At 32.7% G+C, this 13,186-nt stretch overlaps 1 protein-coding gene across 1 annotated transcript; it reads left to right on the forward strand.

Moving 5' to 3' along the window:
* The first annotated feature begins 271 nt into the window (after positions 1-271).
* Positions 272-11,879, forward strand: LOC120076095 (beta-galactosidase 15-like). Its single transcript, XM_090312619.1, has 20 exons — positions 272-442; positions 539-634; positions 741-853; positions 933-999; positions 1,106-1,198; positions 1,298-1,441; positions 1,527-1,615; positions 1,747-1,852; positions 1,932-2,019; positions 2,113-2,231; positions 2,308-2,466; positions 2,540-2,745; positions 2,848-2,951; positions 3,055-3,167; positions 3,239-3,457; positions 3,546-3,757; positions 3,845-4,121; positions 4,231-4,329; positions 11,311-11,518; positions 11,812-11,879. The coding sequence occupies exons 1-20, from the start codon at positions 272-274 to the stop codon at positions 11,877-11,879; spliced, it is 2,751 nt and encodes a 916-aa protein (XP_090168745.1).
* Positions 11,880-13,186: the final 1,307 nt, after the last annotated feature.

Raw genomic sequence — 13,186 nt, forward strand, 5'->3', positions numbered from 1 at the left:
ATTATGACTTGATACCAATTACTAAGTGTTGGTTAATTAAGGAATGAAAAAGAAAAATTAAGAAAAAGAAAAGGCATTAAATAACTATTTAATCTTTTTCGTTTCTTTATAACAAAAAAACGGTTAAGATCCCAACAACTTATAAATCTAGTTTTATTAAAAATCTCAACAACAAAATCAAAAGAACAAAATCCAAACAATAATAAGATTTAAAACCATACCTACATTTCCTATATAAATAGAGATCAATCCCATAGGTAAAAATTCAAAAATGGGTCTTAGTGGAAATTTTCTTATATTAAACTGTTTAGTTTTGGGTTTGACATTTATTTCTTCTGCCAAGAAAGTTTCAGTTGGTTACGATGGGAGAGCTTTGAAGATAAATGGAGAAAGAAAAATTATAATTTCTGGTTCCATCCATTATCCTCGTAGCACTCCTGAAGTAATTTTTCTTATTTACTTTTGTTAACATTTTTTTTTTCATTTACATAATTTAACTAATAATATTGCTATTTGTTCGTTTAATTAATTAATTTAGATGTGGCCAATGTTGATGGAGAAAGCAAAAGACGGCGGTGTTAATGCAATTGAAACCTACGTATTTTGGAATGCCCATGAACCCCAACGTGGCCAAGTACTTTCATCTCATCATTTAAAAAAAAAAAAAAAATTAATTAAGGTGTATTCTATAATTTCAAATAATTTAATTAATTTTTTTCCCTTTTATTTTTTTTTTTCAGTATGATTTTACAGGAAATAATGATTTGGTAAAGTTTATTAAAACAGTACAAGAACAAGGACTTTTTGCTATTCTTAGAATTGGACCTTATGTTTGCGCCGAGTGGAATTACGGGTAAATATATACACCTTTTTTTTTTTTTAATAAATTGTATATATATTTTTTAATTACTTATTTTGAAATTTCTTTGCAGGGGGTTTCCTGTTTGGTTACATAATCTCCCGGGTATTCAGTTCAGGACCAATAATCAAGTTTACATGGTATTTTTATTAAAAAAAAAAAAAAGAATTATATTTACCGTTTCTTCAAAAAAAAAAAAAAAAAGGAAAATTGTATTAATTATTATAAAATTTATTGTGATTTTAGGATGAGATGGCAAAATTCACTACATTTATAGTAAATAAGATGAAGGATAATAAGTTATTTGCTTCACAAGGAGGACCCATAATTGTCGCGCAGGTTTGTTTTTTTTTTCCCCTGTTTTTTAAATTCATTTATATTATATATTTTATTTTTTTTAAAAGAAATACTAATATAGGAATATGTTTAAAAAATTAGATTGAAAATGAGTATGGAAATATAAAAGGATCGTACGGACAAGCGGGAAATGAATATGTGAAATGGTGTGCTAAGTTGGCACAATCTTACAACCTTAGCGAACCTTGGATCATGTGTCAAGAAGGCGATGCTCCTCAGCCCATGGTATGCATTTACTATAATGCCCCTCTCTCATTTAATATAATTTATAAAAAAATAATTTATTTACATTTCAATTTATAATTGACAGATTAATACATGCAATGGCTTTTACTGTGACCAATTCAAACCCAATAACAAAAATACTCCCAAAATCTGGACTGAGAATTGGACTGGCTGGTTTGTTCTTGACCTTAGCCTATTCGAATAATTCTTATATTTTTATTTAATTTTTATATTATATTACACTAAATGCAAAATAAATAATAATAATAATAATAATAAATTACTAAGTCATTGAGAAAAATTAGGTTCAAGAGTTGGGGACTAAGAGACCCATACAGAACAGCTGAGGATGTTGCATTTGCTGTTGCACGATTCTTCCAATATGGTGGTTCCTTGCAAAATTACTATATGGTAATTTGATAAACCATACCCTAAAATCACTTTTTTTTTTTTATTCTTATTTTAAATTTGATTTTATTTTTTGGTATAGTATCATGGAGGAACAAACTTTGGTAGAACTTCCGGAGGTCCTTACATTACAACATCTTATGATTACAATGCACCGCTCGATGAATATGGTATATTATATTTAACTAATAGTTAATAGTTTTAAATTTTAAAATAAAACCCATTTAATAAAAATGGGAGCTTGATTTAAAAATGTTTGTTAGGGAATATGAACCAGCCAAAGTGGGGACATTTGAAGCAACTTCATAAACTTTTGATGTCTATGGAGAAAGTTTTGACTTATGGTGATGTCAAACACACTGAATATGGCCATTTGACAACAGTGAGCATTTAAATTATTGTAACTAATTGAAATGAGTGATAAAATTACTTACTGTGACCTACATATTTTGTAACAGGCAACATCTTACACTTACAAAGGCAAATCAAGTTGCTTCTTTGGAAATGCTGAAAATGGTAATAGAGATATCACCTTTCAAAATAGAAACTACACTGTTCCTGGTTGGTCTGTCACTATTCTTCCTGATTGCAAAACTGAAGTTTACAACACTGCAAAGGTATGAATAAGTGCAAATTATTATTATTTTCAAATATTTGTTTGATGGGTTATTATTATTTCATAAATATTAGGTAAACACTCAAACAACAATAAGGGAAAAGGTTTCAAGATTAGTGGGAAAATACAAAAAACCATTGAAATGGCAATGGAGAAATGAGAAAATTGAACACATTACACATGAGGGTGATGTATCAGGAGCTATTATCACAGCCAATAGCCTTCTTGATCAAAAGCTTGTCACAAATGATTCCAGTGATTATTTGTGGTACCTCACCGGGTAATTTTAGTTTCCCCCCCTTTTTTTAATTTCTCATAATCATAGAAGAAATTAAATATAATTATTATACTCATTAATCCCCATTTTGCCCCCATTTTTCAGATTCCATCTAAAGGGAACCGATCCACTTTTTGGCAAACATGTAAGATTACGTGTTAAGACACGCGGCCATATACTCCATGCCTTTGTCAACCAGAAACATATTGGTAAATTCACTATTATTATTATTATTATTATCATCATCATCATCAAATTTATGAAAATTCATATTCATATTCATATATTGATATAAGATTTTAAATTTTCTAGGATCACAGTTTGGTCCATATGGGAAATATGATTTCACATTAGAGAAGTCAGTCAGGAATCTAAGGCATGGATTCAACCAAATAGCCCTATTAAGTACAACCGTTGGATTACCTGTAAGTACTATATAAATTAAATTAAATTTGCAAAAGTACCCCTTTTGATATATGAAATTACATAAATGCAGAATTATGGAGCACGGTTTGAAAATGCTGAGGTAGGAGTTCATGGGCCAGTTGAATTGATTGCTAATGGAGAAACAATAAGGGATTTATCAACAAATGAATGGGCTTACAAAGTTGGGTTAGATGGTGAAAATTTTGAATTTTTCAACCCTGACCATAAATTTAAAAAGCCATGGCACTCTGACGATCTCCCATTAAATCAGAATTTCACTTGGTATAAGGTATATTATTAATTAATCAAGAAAAAAATCCATCCATAAAATTAATTAATTGATTGATTTTGATTATATTATAATGTGTTTCATACAGACTAGTTTCCCAACTCCAGAAGGACGTGAAGCAGTGGTAGTGGATTTAATGGGCATGGGAAAAGGACATGCTTGGGTTAATGGAAAAAGTATTGGAAGATATTGGCCAAGTTATCTCGCTACTGAAAATGGTTGTTCTTCAACTTGTGACTTCCGTGGGACTTATTATGATAGCAAATGCGCTACTAATTGTGGAAAACCTAGTCAAAGATGGTATGTTTTTGTTACAATCGTTGTGGTTACATTATCGATTAACTTAAAAGCTGATAAATTAAGGTCGATTTGATTATATATATATAGGTATCATATTCCGAGGTCGTATATGAACAAAGGAAAAGAAAACACATTGATTTTGTTCGAGGAATTTGGTGGGATGCCATTGAATATAGATATTCAAACAACAAGGGTGAAGAAAGTTTGTGCAAAGCCTTACTTAGGAAGCACTTTGGAGCTATCATGCCATGATGGGTTTATCAAAGAAATCAATTTTGTGAGCTTTGGGAACCCTAAGGGCAATTGTGACAATTTCCACAAGGGTAGCTGTGATTCCTCATCTGCCTTCTCAGTTATCGAAAAGGTTAAATTTAAATTAAAACACTTTTTTTTTTAACAATATATATATATATATATTATTGTTTTATTTTTATAGATTTTGATGTTATTTTGTATTTATTTTTGGATTGCAGACATGTCTTGGAAAAAGGAAATGTTCAATTGAAGTTACAAAAGCTAATCTGGGACTTACGGGTTGCAAGAATCCAAAAGATAATTGGCTTGCAGTTCAAGTTAGTTGTTAGGATGTTTATTAATTAGGTTTTTAGGGTCTAATGTGATTTTCCCCCTTATTGTTCTAGATTTTTAGGTTTGATATAATAATTTCTAGTCTTTTAAAATGTTTTATTTCCCTTTCCATTGTCTTTTTATCTTTTTATTCTATGTTAATGTAATTAATTCATTCCTTCCCTCACTTTATCTCTCATTTTTTTATCTCTCCTCAAACCCATCCTCCAACCATTTATTATTACACTATAACTCACATATAAATATGTAAATAATATATATATATATATATATATATATATATATATATATAGTTCACTTCAAATGTTTATATCATTTTTGTACTAAAAAAGAAAAAACATCAAAACAACATTAAATATTACTTATGGTTCAAAGGTTAAGATCCAATAAACTTGTATATATACGAAAGAAAATAAATATAAAACATAATTATTCCTAAGACATTACATTCTACTAACCATGCATATTAATATTTTGTTAAGAACATATTTTAACCCTTTTTTCCTTTCAAAATATCCTTTGAAAGCTTTTGTCAGATGAAAAAGTTTGGCTATGTTTATTTATTGCTTAAATAAATGATGAAATCTAAACACATGCTAAAGTAAAAGTTTACAAATGTGCCATGGGTATCAAATGGGTCGAAAATTTTAAGGTATTTTTTAAATTTGAAACCAGTCCCATTGTCTAATTATATATATTTTTAAATGAAGGGAAAATTTCACAAAATAACTCCAAAAAAAAAAAAACTTTTCTATGAATGACCTTAAAAACTCATCTATGATTGACTTTTTGGATGTGAAATACCAATTGTACCCCCAATTTTAAAAAAAAAAAAATTCTTCAAACCATGCCTTCAACAATTGACATCAAGAATGGAAGGTCACTATCAGTTATTCAGTACAACATCCTCATTGTTGATCACTTTCATATTTGTTCATTTCATTGTGTCTTTGGATATAGAGCACGATTCGCTAGAGTATTGAATGAACAATCGTGTAATATACAGATGATTGTTCATTACAATATAACTGCTCGTTTAGTATTATATGAATGGTCGTTTATATATAACATTTAAATGATCGTTTAGTATTATATATTATATAAACGATCTTTTATATACTACTTCATGATAGTGTAATATTATATAAACGTTAGTAGTATATATGCGACCGCGGATACAACTATAAGTGAACACTTATAAATAGTTGGGCAATCGCTTATCAATTACGACACGATTTCAAATTTGATCAATGGCGCTACTTCGCATCTTTGTATGATTGGTGGGGAATGGAAGTAATTATGTTGGAGGTCATGTGAAAGGTCTGAAGGTCAGAATTAGTGAATATTATGCACTAACGACTGAATATCAATCCAGATATGTTTGATATACACATCAAATGTTACTACAATCTGTTGGTCTCGACTCCCTCAATTGACATAGTTGACGATGAAGATTTTAGCTTCTTTTTAGAAGAAAGTGATGCATCCCAGATGTTGTTATTTGTATCTGTTATACCTCACCAAAGTCATGGAGTACACACCGAGAATATGTACCAGCAGTGCAATCCAACGAATCAACCCATTCTAACTAGTCAAAACTTTGGATATGCAACTATTCCAACATGTAATATTCCCACCATGTCTTCGATGGATGATCATATTGAGTCATGTAACTTGTGGGAGGATCGAAATGAAGCTTAGTTTGATCATAACAATGAACCCAAATGTACTCCACAGTTCGATATTAACCATGGATATGGACAATCTTCAAGACCACAAACTTCTCCAACACTTTACATTCATGTTTCAACCCCACCTGCTTTCATCCCACTAGTTGTGATGCCTTCGGTTAAAATACATTCCACTGTTCCAACCCAACTATTTATAGATACACCCAGACCATCACAGGGTCCTTAGTATGATGACCTCATCATAATACCTCATGACTATATGAATGATGAAGATATAAATGTTGGGATTTGTGCCTTAAAGTCTCGTGTCCTGTAGTTTGTAAACAAATTTGTACGAACACTTGTGATGTATAATATATATGATATTTACTTCACTTCTTAACTTTGCACATTTAGATGTTTTTTTTATTTTACCACAAACCAATAAACTTAATATCACTAGTTGTCTTTATGTAACTTAAACATGCATGTAGTGACATACAAGTGGATCATGTCTTAAATGACAACCAAAATAGTCTGTAGTATATGGATATAGGAGGGAAACCTTATCCCGGTAACACTACGGACACGACCCGCTTTGTGGAATTGTTACAAATGTTGTGACTTGTCATAGATGATCTGATCCTGATCGTTCGTGTAGTGGACATGAGAGCGGGGGCGTCCTATACAAACTCACTTGACCTCGAAGTGTTTATGTCTTGTCATATAACTCCGTTCATGACTAAGACTTCACTTCACTAGGATGACCATAGGTAACACGACCTCAATCCTAAGTGAGTTGGGAACTCCTGCCATAGATGCGAGTGGCCAGAGCGCCGACTCAAACCTACCATTTTGGGGATTCGTCTGATTTGGGAGCTGGGAACTCAGCTTCATAAGATGGAGTTCACTTCTTCCCCAAAGTAGGGGTAAATAGATAGATTGCTCTCTCAAAGGTTGATCTTAAGGCTTACAATAGGGCGCCACGTACCTTCTCATGGCCCAAAGTAGGGGTAAGTAAGACTATGTCGTATTGTTCATTAGAGGGATCAGTGGTGCTTAAGGAGGAAGATGTAATTACAAGGACAAAATGGTAAATTGGCCTGTTGTAATTACGAGCATCTGTAAAGGGTCATCGTACTGATGATTGGTTATATCCAATGGACATAGATATATATCTATGACAAGAAGAGTTCAATTTTCGGTCTTTAGTGGAATGTCTGGCAGTTAACGGATGGTGGATATCGTGACTAAAGAGTTTAGTCAGCTATTCACGTACCGTTAGAGCTTCGAGCCATAGGTCCATAAGGCCCCCTTGGTAGCTTGGATACAAGTTGAGAGTAAACTTTTGGGTCTGTTTGAAATGTTCAAATTGACAAGAGGGAGTTCGATTATATATGATACAATTGAACGAGTTAATTAAATATGATATAATTAACTTTATGCATGAGATACATTAATTTGGAGGAAATTGGATATAAATATGATTTATATCTAGTAGAGGAAAATATTATAATTAATATATGATATTAATTTATATGTTATGAATATGATGAGATCACATTCATTGGACGATTATAAAGGAAATGGGACGACGTCTCTTCTGTTCTAAATAATGGATGAGTGTATTGAAAGATCACTTTGGGATGCATAAATAGCTGATGGTGTGTTGAGCATGGAGGCGCAGACATTGTGTTAAAGAGAGTGTCATCACTTAGAAAATTAGTGTCTATATGATAGTGCCTGCACGATTGCTTACATATATGATATTGCTAAGCGATCACTTACTGATTACACCTTCGCGCGCTATTAACTAAGCGATCATTTAGCTCCTGATATTTACTAAACGATCTTATAGAGATCGCCCAGTTTTTCCTACACGATCTTTAGATGATTGCTCACCCTTTTCCTACACGATCGGTTAGACGATCGCTTGCCCTTTCCTACACGATCGTTTAGACGATCGCTTACTTTTTCCTACACGATCGTATACTTCACCTAAACAATCAAGCATCTTGTCTCGATAGACGTCCTCATCTCCTACTTACTTGATCGATGTGTATGGTCTCTCTTCCTCTTTCCCTCTACCAAATCCGAACAAAGCCCACACTTTGGATTCTCACTCCAAGAATATTGAGGGCTCTGAGTGGTTGTGTCATCTCCATTTCCTTCTGTCCGAGTGGTGATTGTTCGAGGTAGATGATTGGGTTTTAGACTAGCCATGAAGAAGAAATCTTCATTTGGTATAATCTATTGATCTCTTTAGCATTATGAATGCATATTAGTATGTTTTAAATGTATATGTGGTAATTCTATCACAATGAATTGGAAAGATCCACTTTCGCTCATAGGTAATCTTGAATAAGAGTTCCTTTAATAAATGTGTTGGGTTTTATGTCCTAAAACTCGTGGTTTGTAAACAATAAATCTTATTCTGAAAATTCAATAAGTTATTATTAAATATATGAATTGCTTATTTCGTTTTAGAAATAAATCCAATAAACTAAAAAGATCCATAACTATTACATGAGTACTTGAACTTTATGTAGAGACATAAAAGTGGATCAGGTTCGAGTAAATAGTCAAAATGATCTATAGTATATGAATGAGGTTGGGTGTCTTATTCTGGTAATACTATTGGATGCGGCCCACTCTGTAGTTGTTACAAAGAGTTGTAAAGTACTACAGATGATGTGATCCTAATTCGTACATGTTATGACATGAGGAGTAGGGGCGTCCTGTGCAATAAGTTTGTACAAGATTGGACCACGAAATCAGTCACTCTTACTTTATAACGTTATTTACTATTTAAGATCGACTATTTCAAAGCGATGACTTAGGTAACTTGACCTTAATTCTGAGCTAACTATTAACTCCTGTTTATTCGGGATTATCCTTAGATTTACATAGATGAGGGTTGGCTTAATAGCGCCAGCTCAATAAACCTCCATTTCAGGGGTAAGAACAGGTAGATAGCTGGGGATATAGGGTGCACGATGAAATTCACTCATACCCGCTTTTAAGGGATAATATAGAGGTTGTTCTAGTGTTGACTCCGGTTCTTGAACAAGGGGCCCTCCCCTCTCATTGGCCCGAGACAAACTCAGTTTGTTGATCGGTCATAAACCAATTATTCATTAGAGGATCATTGGGACTTAAAAAATAAGAGGTAATTTCGAGGGTAAAACAGACATTTGACCCAGCCGTTATTACGAACAACCTGTGAAGGGTTAACTTACTAAACATGGTTATATCGAGTGGACATAATATATCTACAGGGGAGTGCAACTATGGGCTTTAGTAGAGGGATCCATTAGTTAACAAATGTGGTTAATTCGGTATAAAAAGTTCCAATTAGTCTCAGATCGTTGGAACCCATGATTTGTAGGTCCACGAGGTCCCCTACTAGCTCATAAATGGATTAGCCTTAAAGTAACGTGATAAGTTAATTTAAAACGTTCAAATTAGAATTAAGGGAATTAGTAACTATATGTGATATAATTACGTGTTTAATTTTAGAATTAAACGGAATTAGAGAATTAATTAATATTTAAATATGATTTAAATATTAAACTCATGAATAGGGATTCATGATAGTGGAATTTGTGTAAAATTAATTTAATATTTGATATTGAATTAATTAAAATTAATTAAATTGTTCAATTAATTATTAATTATTAATTTTATTAAAAAATTAATTTATGAAATTAATTTTATAAAATTAATAAAGTTTTTTTAATTGTGAAATCAAAATTGGTTTTGGAAATCAATTTATAAAAACAAAATTGAAAAAGCTTAAAAAACACAAAATGAAAAGTGGGAAATCTCCACTTTCTCAACCAAGTAGCTCACACAATTCTCACCAACTTCTTTATTCAATCTTCCAAGCATGAGGTGCTCTTCATGCATCATTCTTCTTTGCATGATAGTCTTGCAGTAAATAAGAAAGTTTGAGCTGAGAATCGTGTATGAAAAAACTGATGCATTAGTTGAGTTTTTGCTAAAAAACTTAAGTCGAAGACAGTGTTCTTCCAAAGGAGCATCAGTGAGCTTCTTCTCCAAATTCCCTTTATTCAAGCTTATTTTGAGTTTCATAACTCAATCTAAAGCTCCAAGAGAATAGTAGGGAAGGCCTTGAGGTGGTTCACAACAAGATTTGGAGAAGATTTGCAGCTGAATTCGAGTTTCAAGAGGTTCTACAAAGGTATGTTGTGAAACCCTCTTATTATTATATGAGCATACTTTATTTATAGCCAAAATTAATGAATTAGAATGTTTATTGATCCTTGTTGCTTCCGCTGCATGCTGATATACTTCTACAATTGGTATCAGAGCATGCTTTATTTATAGCCAAAATTAATGAATTATAATGCTTATTGATCCTTGTTGCTTTCACTGCATGCTGATATAATCCTACAAAATGTCTATTAGATTTTCTTTTCAAAATATGACTTTTCAGTTAAATTGTCAATACTTGCAACAAAAAAGAACTTTGACTATCATGTAAAGAAGTTAACGAAGAGCTTGCTAACTGTACAGTGCTCAGTAGAGGAATGCAAGTGGAGGGTCCGTGCAAAAAATTGAAAGAAAGCGATTCCTTCAAAGTGATACCGTTGGTCGAACAAGTTGGTCCAAATATGAACAAGTTGGTCAAACATACTGCCCGAGGGATATCATTGAGGAGGTCTGACGATATTTTTGAGTGAATATAAGTTACAGACGAACTTATCGTACTAGAGAGTATGAATTGATGTTTGCACGAGGGTCACTAGAGGGATCATATGCTATTGTTAGGGCATACGATGAGGCACTTAAGCTTACAAATCCAAGTATGATATTTGAGGTTGAAGTAGAGGACGAACATTACTTTAAGTATGTCTTCATGGCACTTGGTCTGTGTATTAGGGGTTTCTTGAACTACATCCGCCCAGTAATCGTTGTTGATGGGACACATCTATACAAGACATATAAAGTATGTTGTTAATAACAACATGCATTGATGACAATAACAACATATATACTATCGCTTCCAATATTGTAGATGGGCAGAAAGATGCATCATGGAATTGGTTCATAACTCATTTGAAGGCTTTGGTAGGAGATATTCTAAATTTAGTGATTATATCATATCGTCACATCTCAATTGCGAAGGTTGTTTCAAGTATACTCCCTAATGCATTTCGTATCTTATGTATGTACCATTTTTGGAACAATTTGGTGGATAGGTTAAAGAATAAGGACATAATTCCACATTTCTATCTAGTGTTGAAAACTTATAGAATGTTTGAGTTTCAGATGTCTTGGGCTAAGCTCTATCAATATCTTGAAGTGACGGCCTATCTTGAGGAGATTGGATTACAACAGTGGGAAAGGGTTTATCAAGTCCATTGTAGGTATGACAATATGACGAAAAATATAGTAGAATGTCTCAATGAAGTGTTAAAAGATGCACGAGAACTACCAATCACGAAGCTATTGGAGCATATCCGTGAGTGGTTACAAGGTTGGTTTTATGTCCAACCTACACATGCAATGGCATGCACAAACATCGTAACTGATTACGCAATAAGTATTCTTAAGGAATCAAAACTAATGTCTAGAACATATCGTGTTTTCCCAGTGGACATGCATATAATTAATGTGGACGATGGATATTTGGAGGGTTGGTTGATCTTTGTTTGTGGACATGTACTCGTATGGAGTTCAATTGTATTGATATCCCATGCTCCCATACAATATCTGTGGCAAATCTTAGAAACATTAATATTCAAACATTATGTGCAAAATGGTTTACAGTTGAATGTGTGCTTGCTGCTTATGCAGAATCGATCTTCCTTGTTGGACATAGACAAGAGTGGAGTTGAAGATCAAAATTTGAAGACTTTGAACTTTTACCACCACGAAAGGTACTAGGTATGGTCGACGTCAAATTGTTAGGATACCTTCTATTGGAGAGGAGCCACGACAAATCCACAGGTGTACATGATGTGGTCGGAGAGAGCATAACAAAAAAACTTGTAGACAGACATTAATAATAATTGGCACGGGCCTATCTAGGCTTAATGATATGTAATTTATGAGCCATTGTTTACTTGTGTATATGTGATAGTGTACTTAATTCTATGTCATCGTTTACATTTTTATGAACGATCGTTTAGTTAGATGTGGACGATCATGTAGTTATATATATGCGATCATTTAGTTATTTATAACCGATCGTGTAGTATTATATGCACGATCGTTTAATTATTTATAGATGATTATTTAGTTATTTCTGTGCGATTGTGTACTTTTTTTTTGTTCTTCATTGTATTGTTTTTTAATATTATTCAGTTTAACATTTATATACAGTGCAAATTTAATTCAAGAAATTCAAGTATAGATTACCATATATATTGATTAGCCCAACTGGGCAACGTATTGTTTCCTAAAAAATTCCATATTGTTTTGATCTAGGCTACCCCTATTCGTACCCATTACAATGTATTCGAAAAACTTAGCACGAAAAATTCTACAGTCAAGAGACTTGCCTTGTTAGAGAGTTGTCTTCAATCTTTCCACTTCCCATGGTCCGTAATTAAATTTTCTATCACTTGTCATATCTGACGGAAATCAACATCAAAAGTATTGATCTGGCCACCATCTAAAGATAACTATCAAGTATATCACTACCTATGTAGTTTGGCATGAAGTCAAATACATAGACAATGCATGTTTCTAAATTGATGGCAAATATGAACTGTTTTTTTATGTTGATTGGCCCAAATATGAAGTCAACATCTATCCATGATGGTTCATATTTTTCGTGTTGTCCAAGCACATAGTGAAGTAAGACGAACTTGTCCAAAATCTCATGTGTGCTTCCTAATCCAACCAATCTGCCATTTTTCCATTTTCCATTGCCATACCTTCTGGCCGGATCTTAGAAACAATTCCTTCTAGCGACATTATTGCATCCTGGGGCAAAGCAAATACGTAAATATAAAGTTGAATGACAAGTTATTATGATGTGAAATTTTGCATACCGTGAAGCTCGAATCAACCACTGTGAATCGATACTTGCACAAATCAGGTCTCAATTGCAACTTATGATGCACATATACCAATAAGAGATCCATATATTGATCCAAACAAATAAATAAAAAAAGATATAAATAAGATTTTCTAGTCG

The sequence above is a fragment of the Benincasa hispida genome, chromosome 1 (genome assembly GCF_027475165.1).
Source record: "Benincasa hispida cultivar pf3 chromosome 1, pf3_genome.v1.1, whole genome shotgun sequence".
Taxonomy (NCBI): Eukaryota; Viridiplantae; Streptophyta; class Magnoliopsida; order Cucurbitales; family Cucurbitaceae; genus Benincasa; species Benincasa hispida.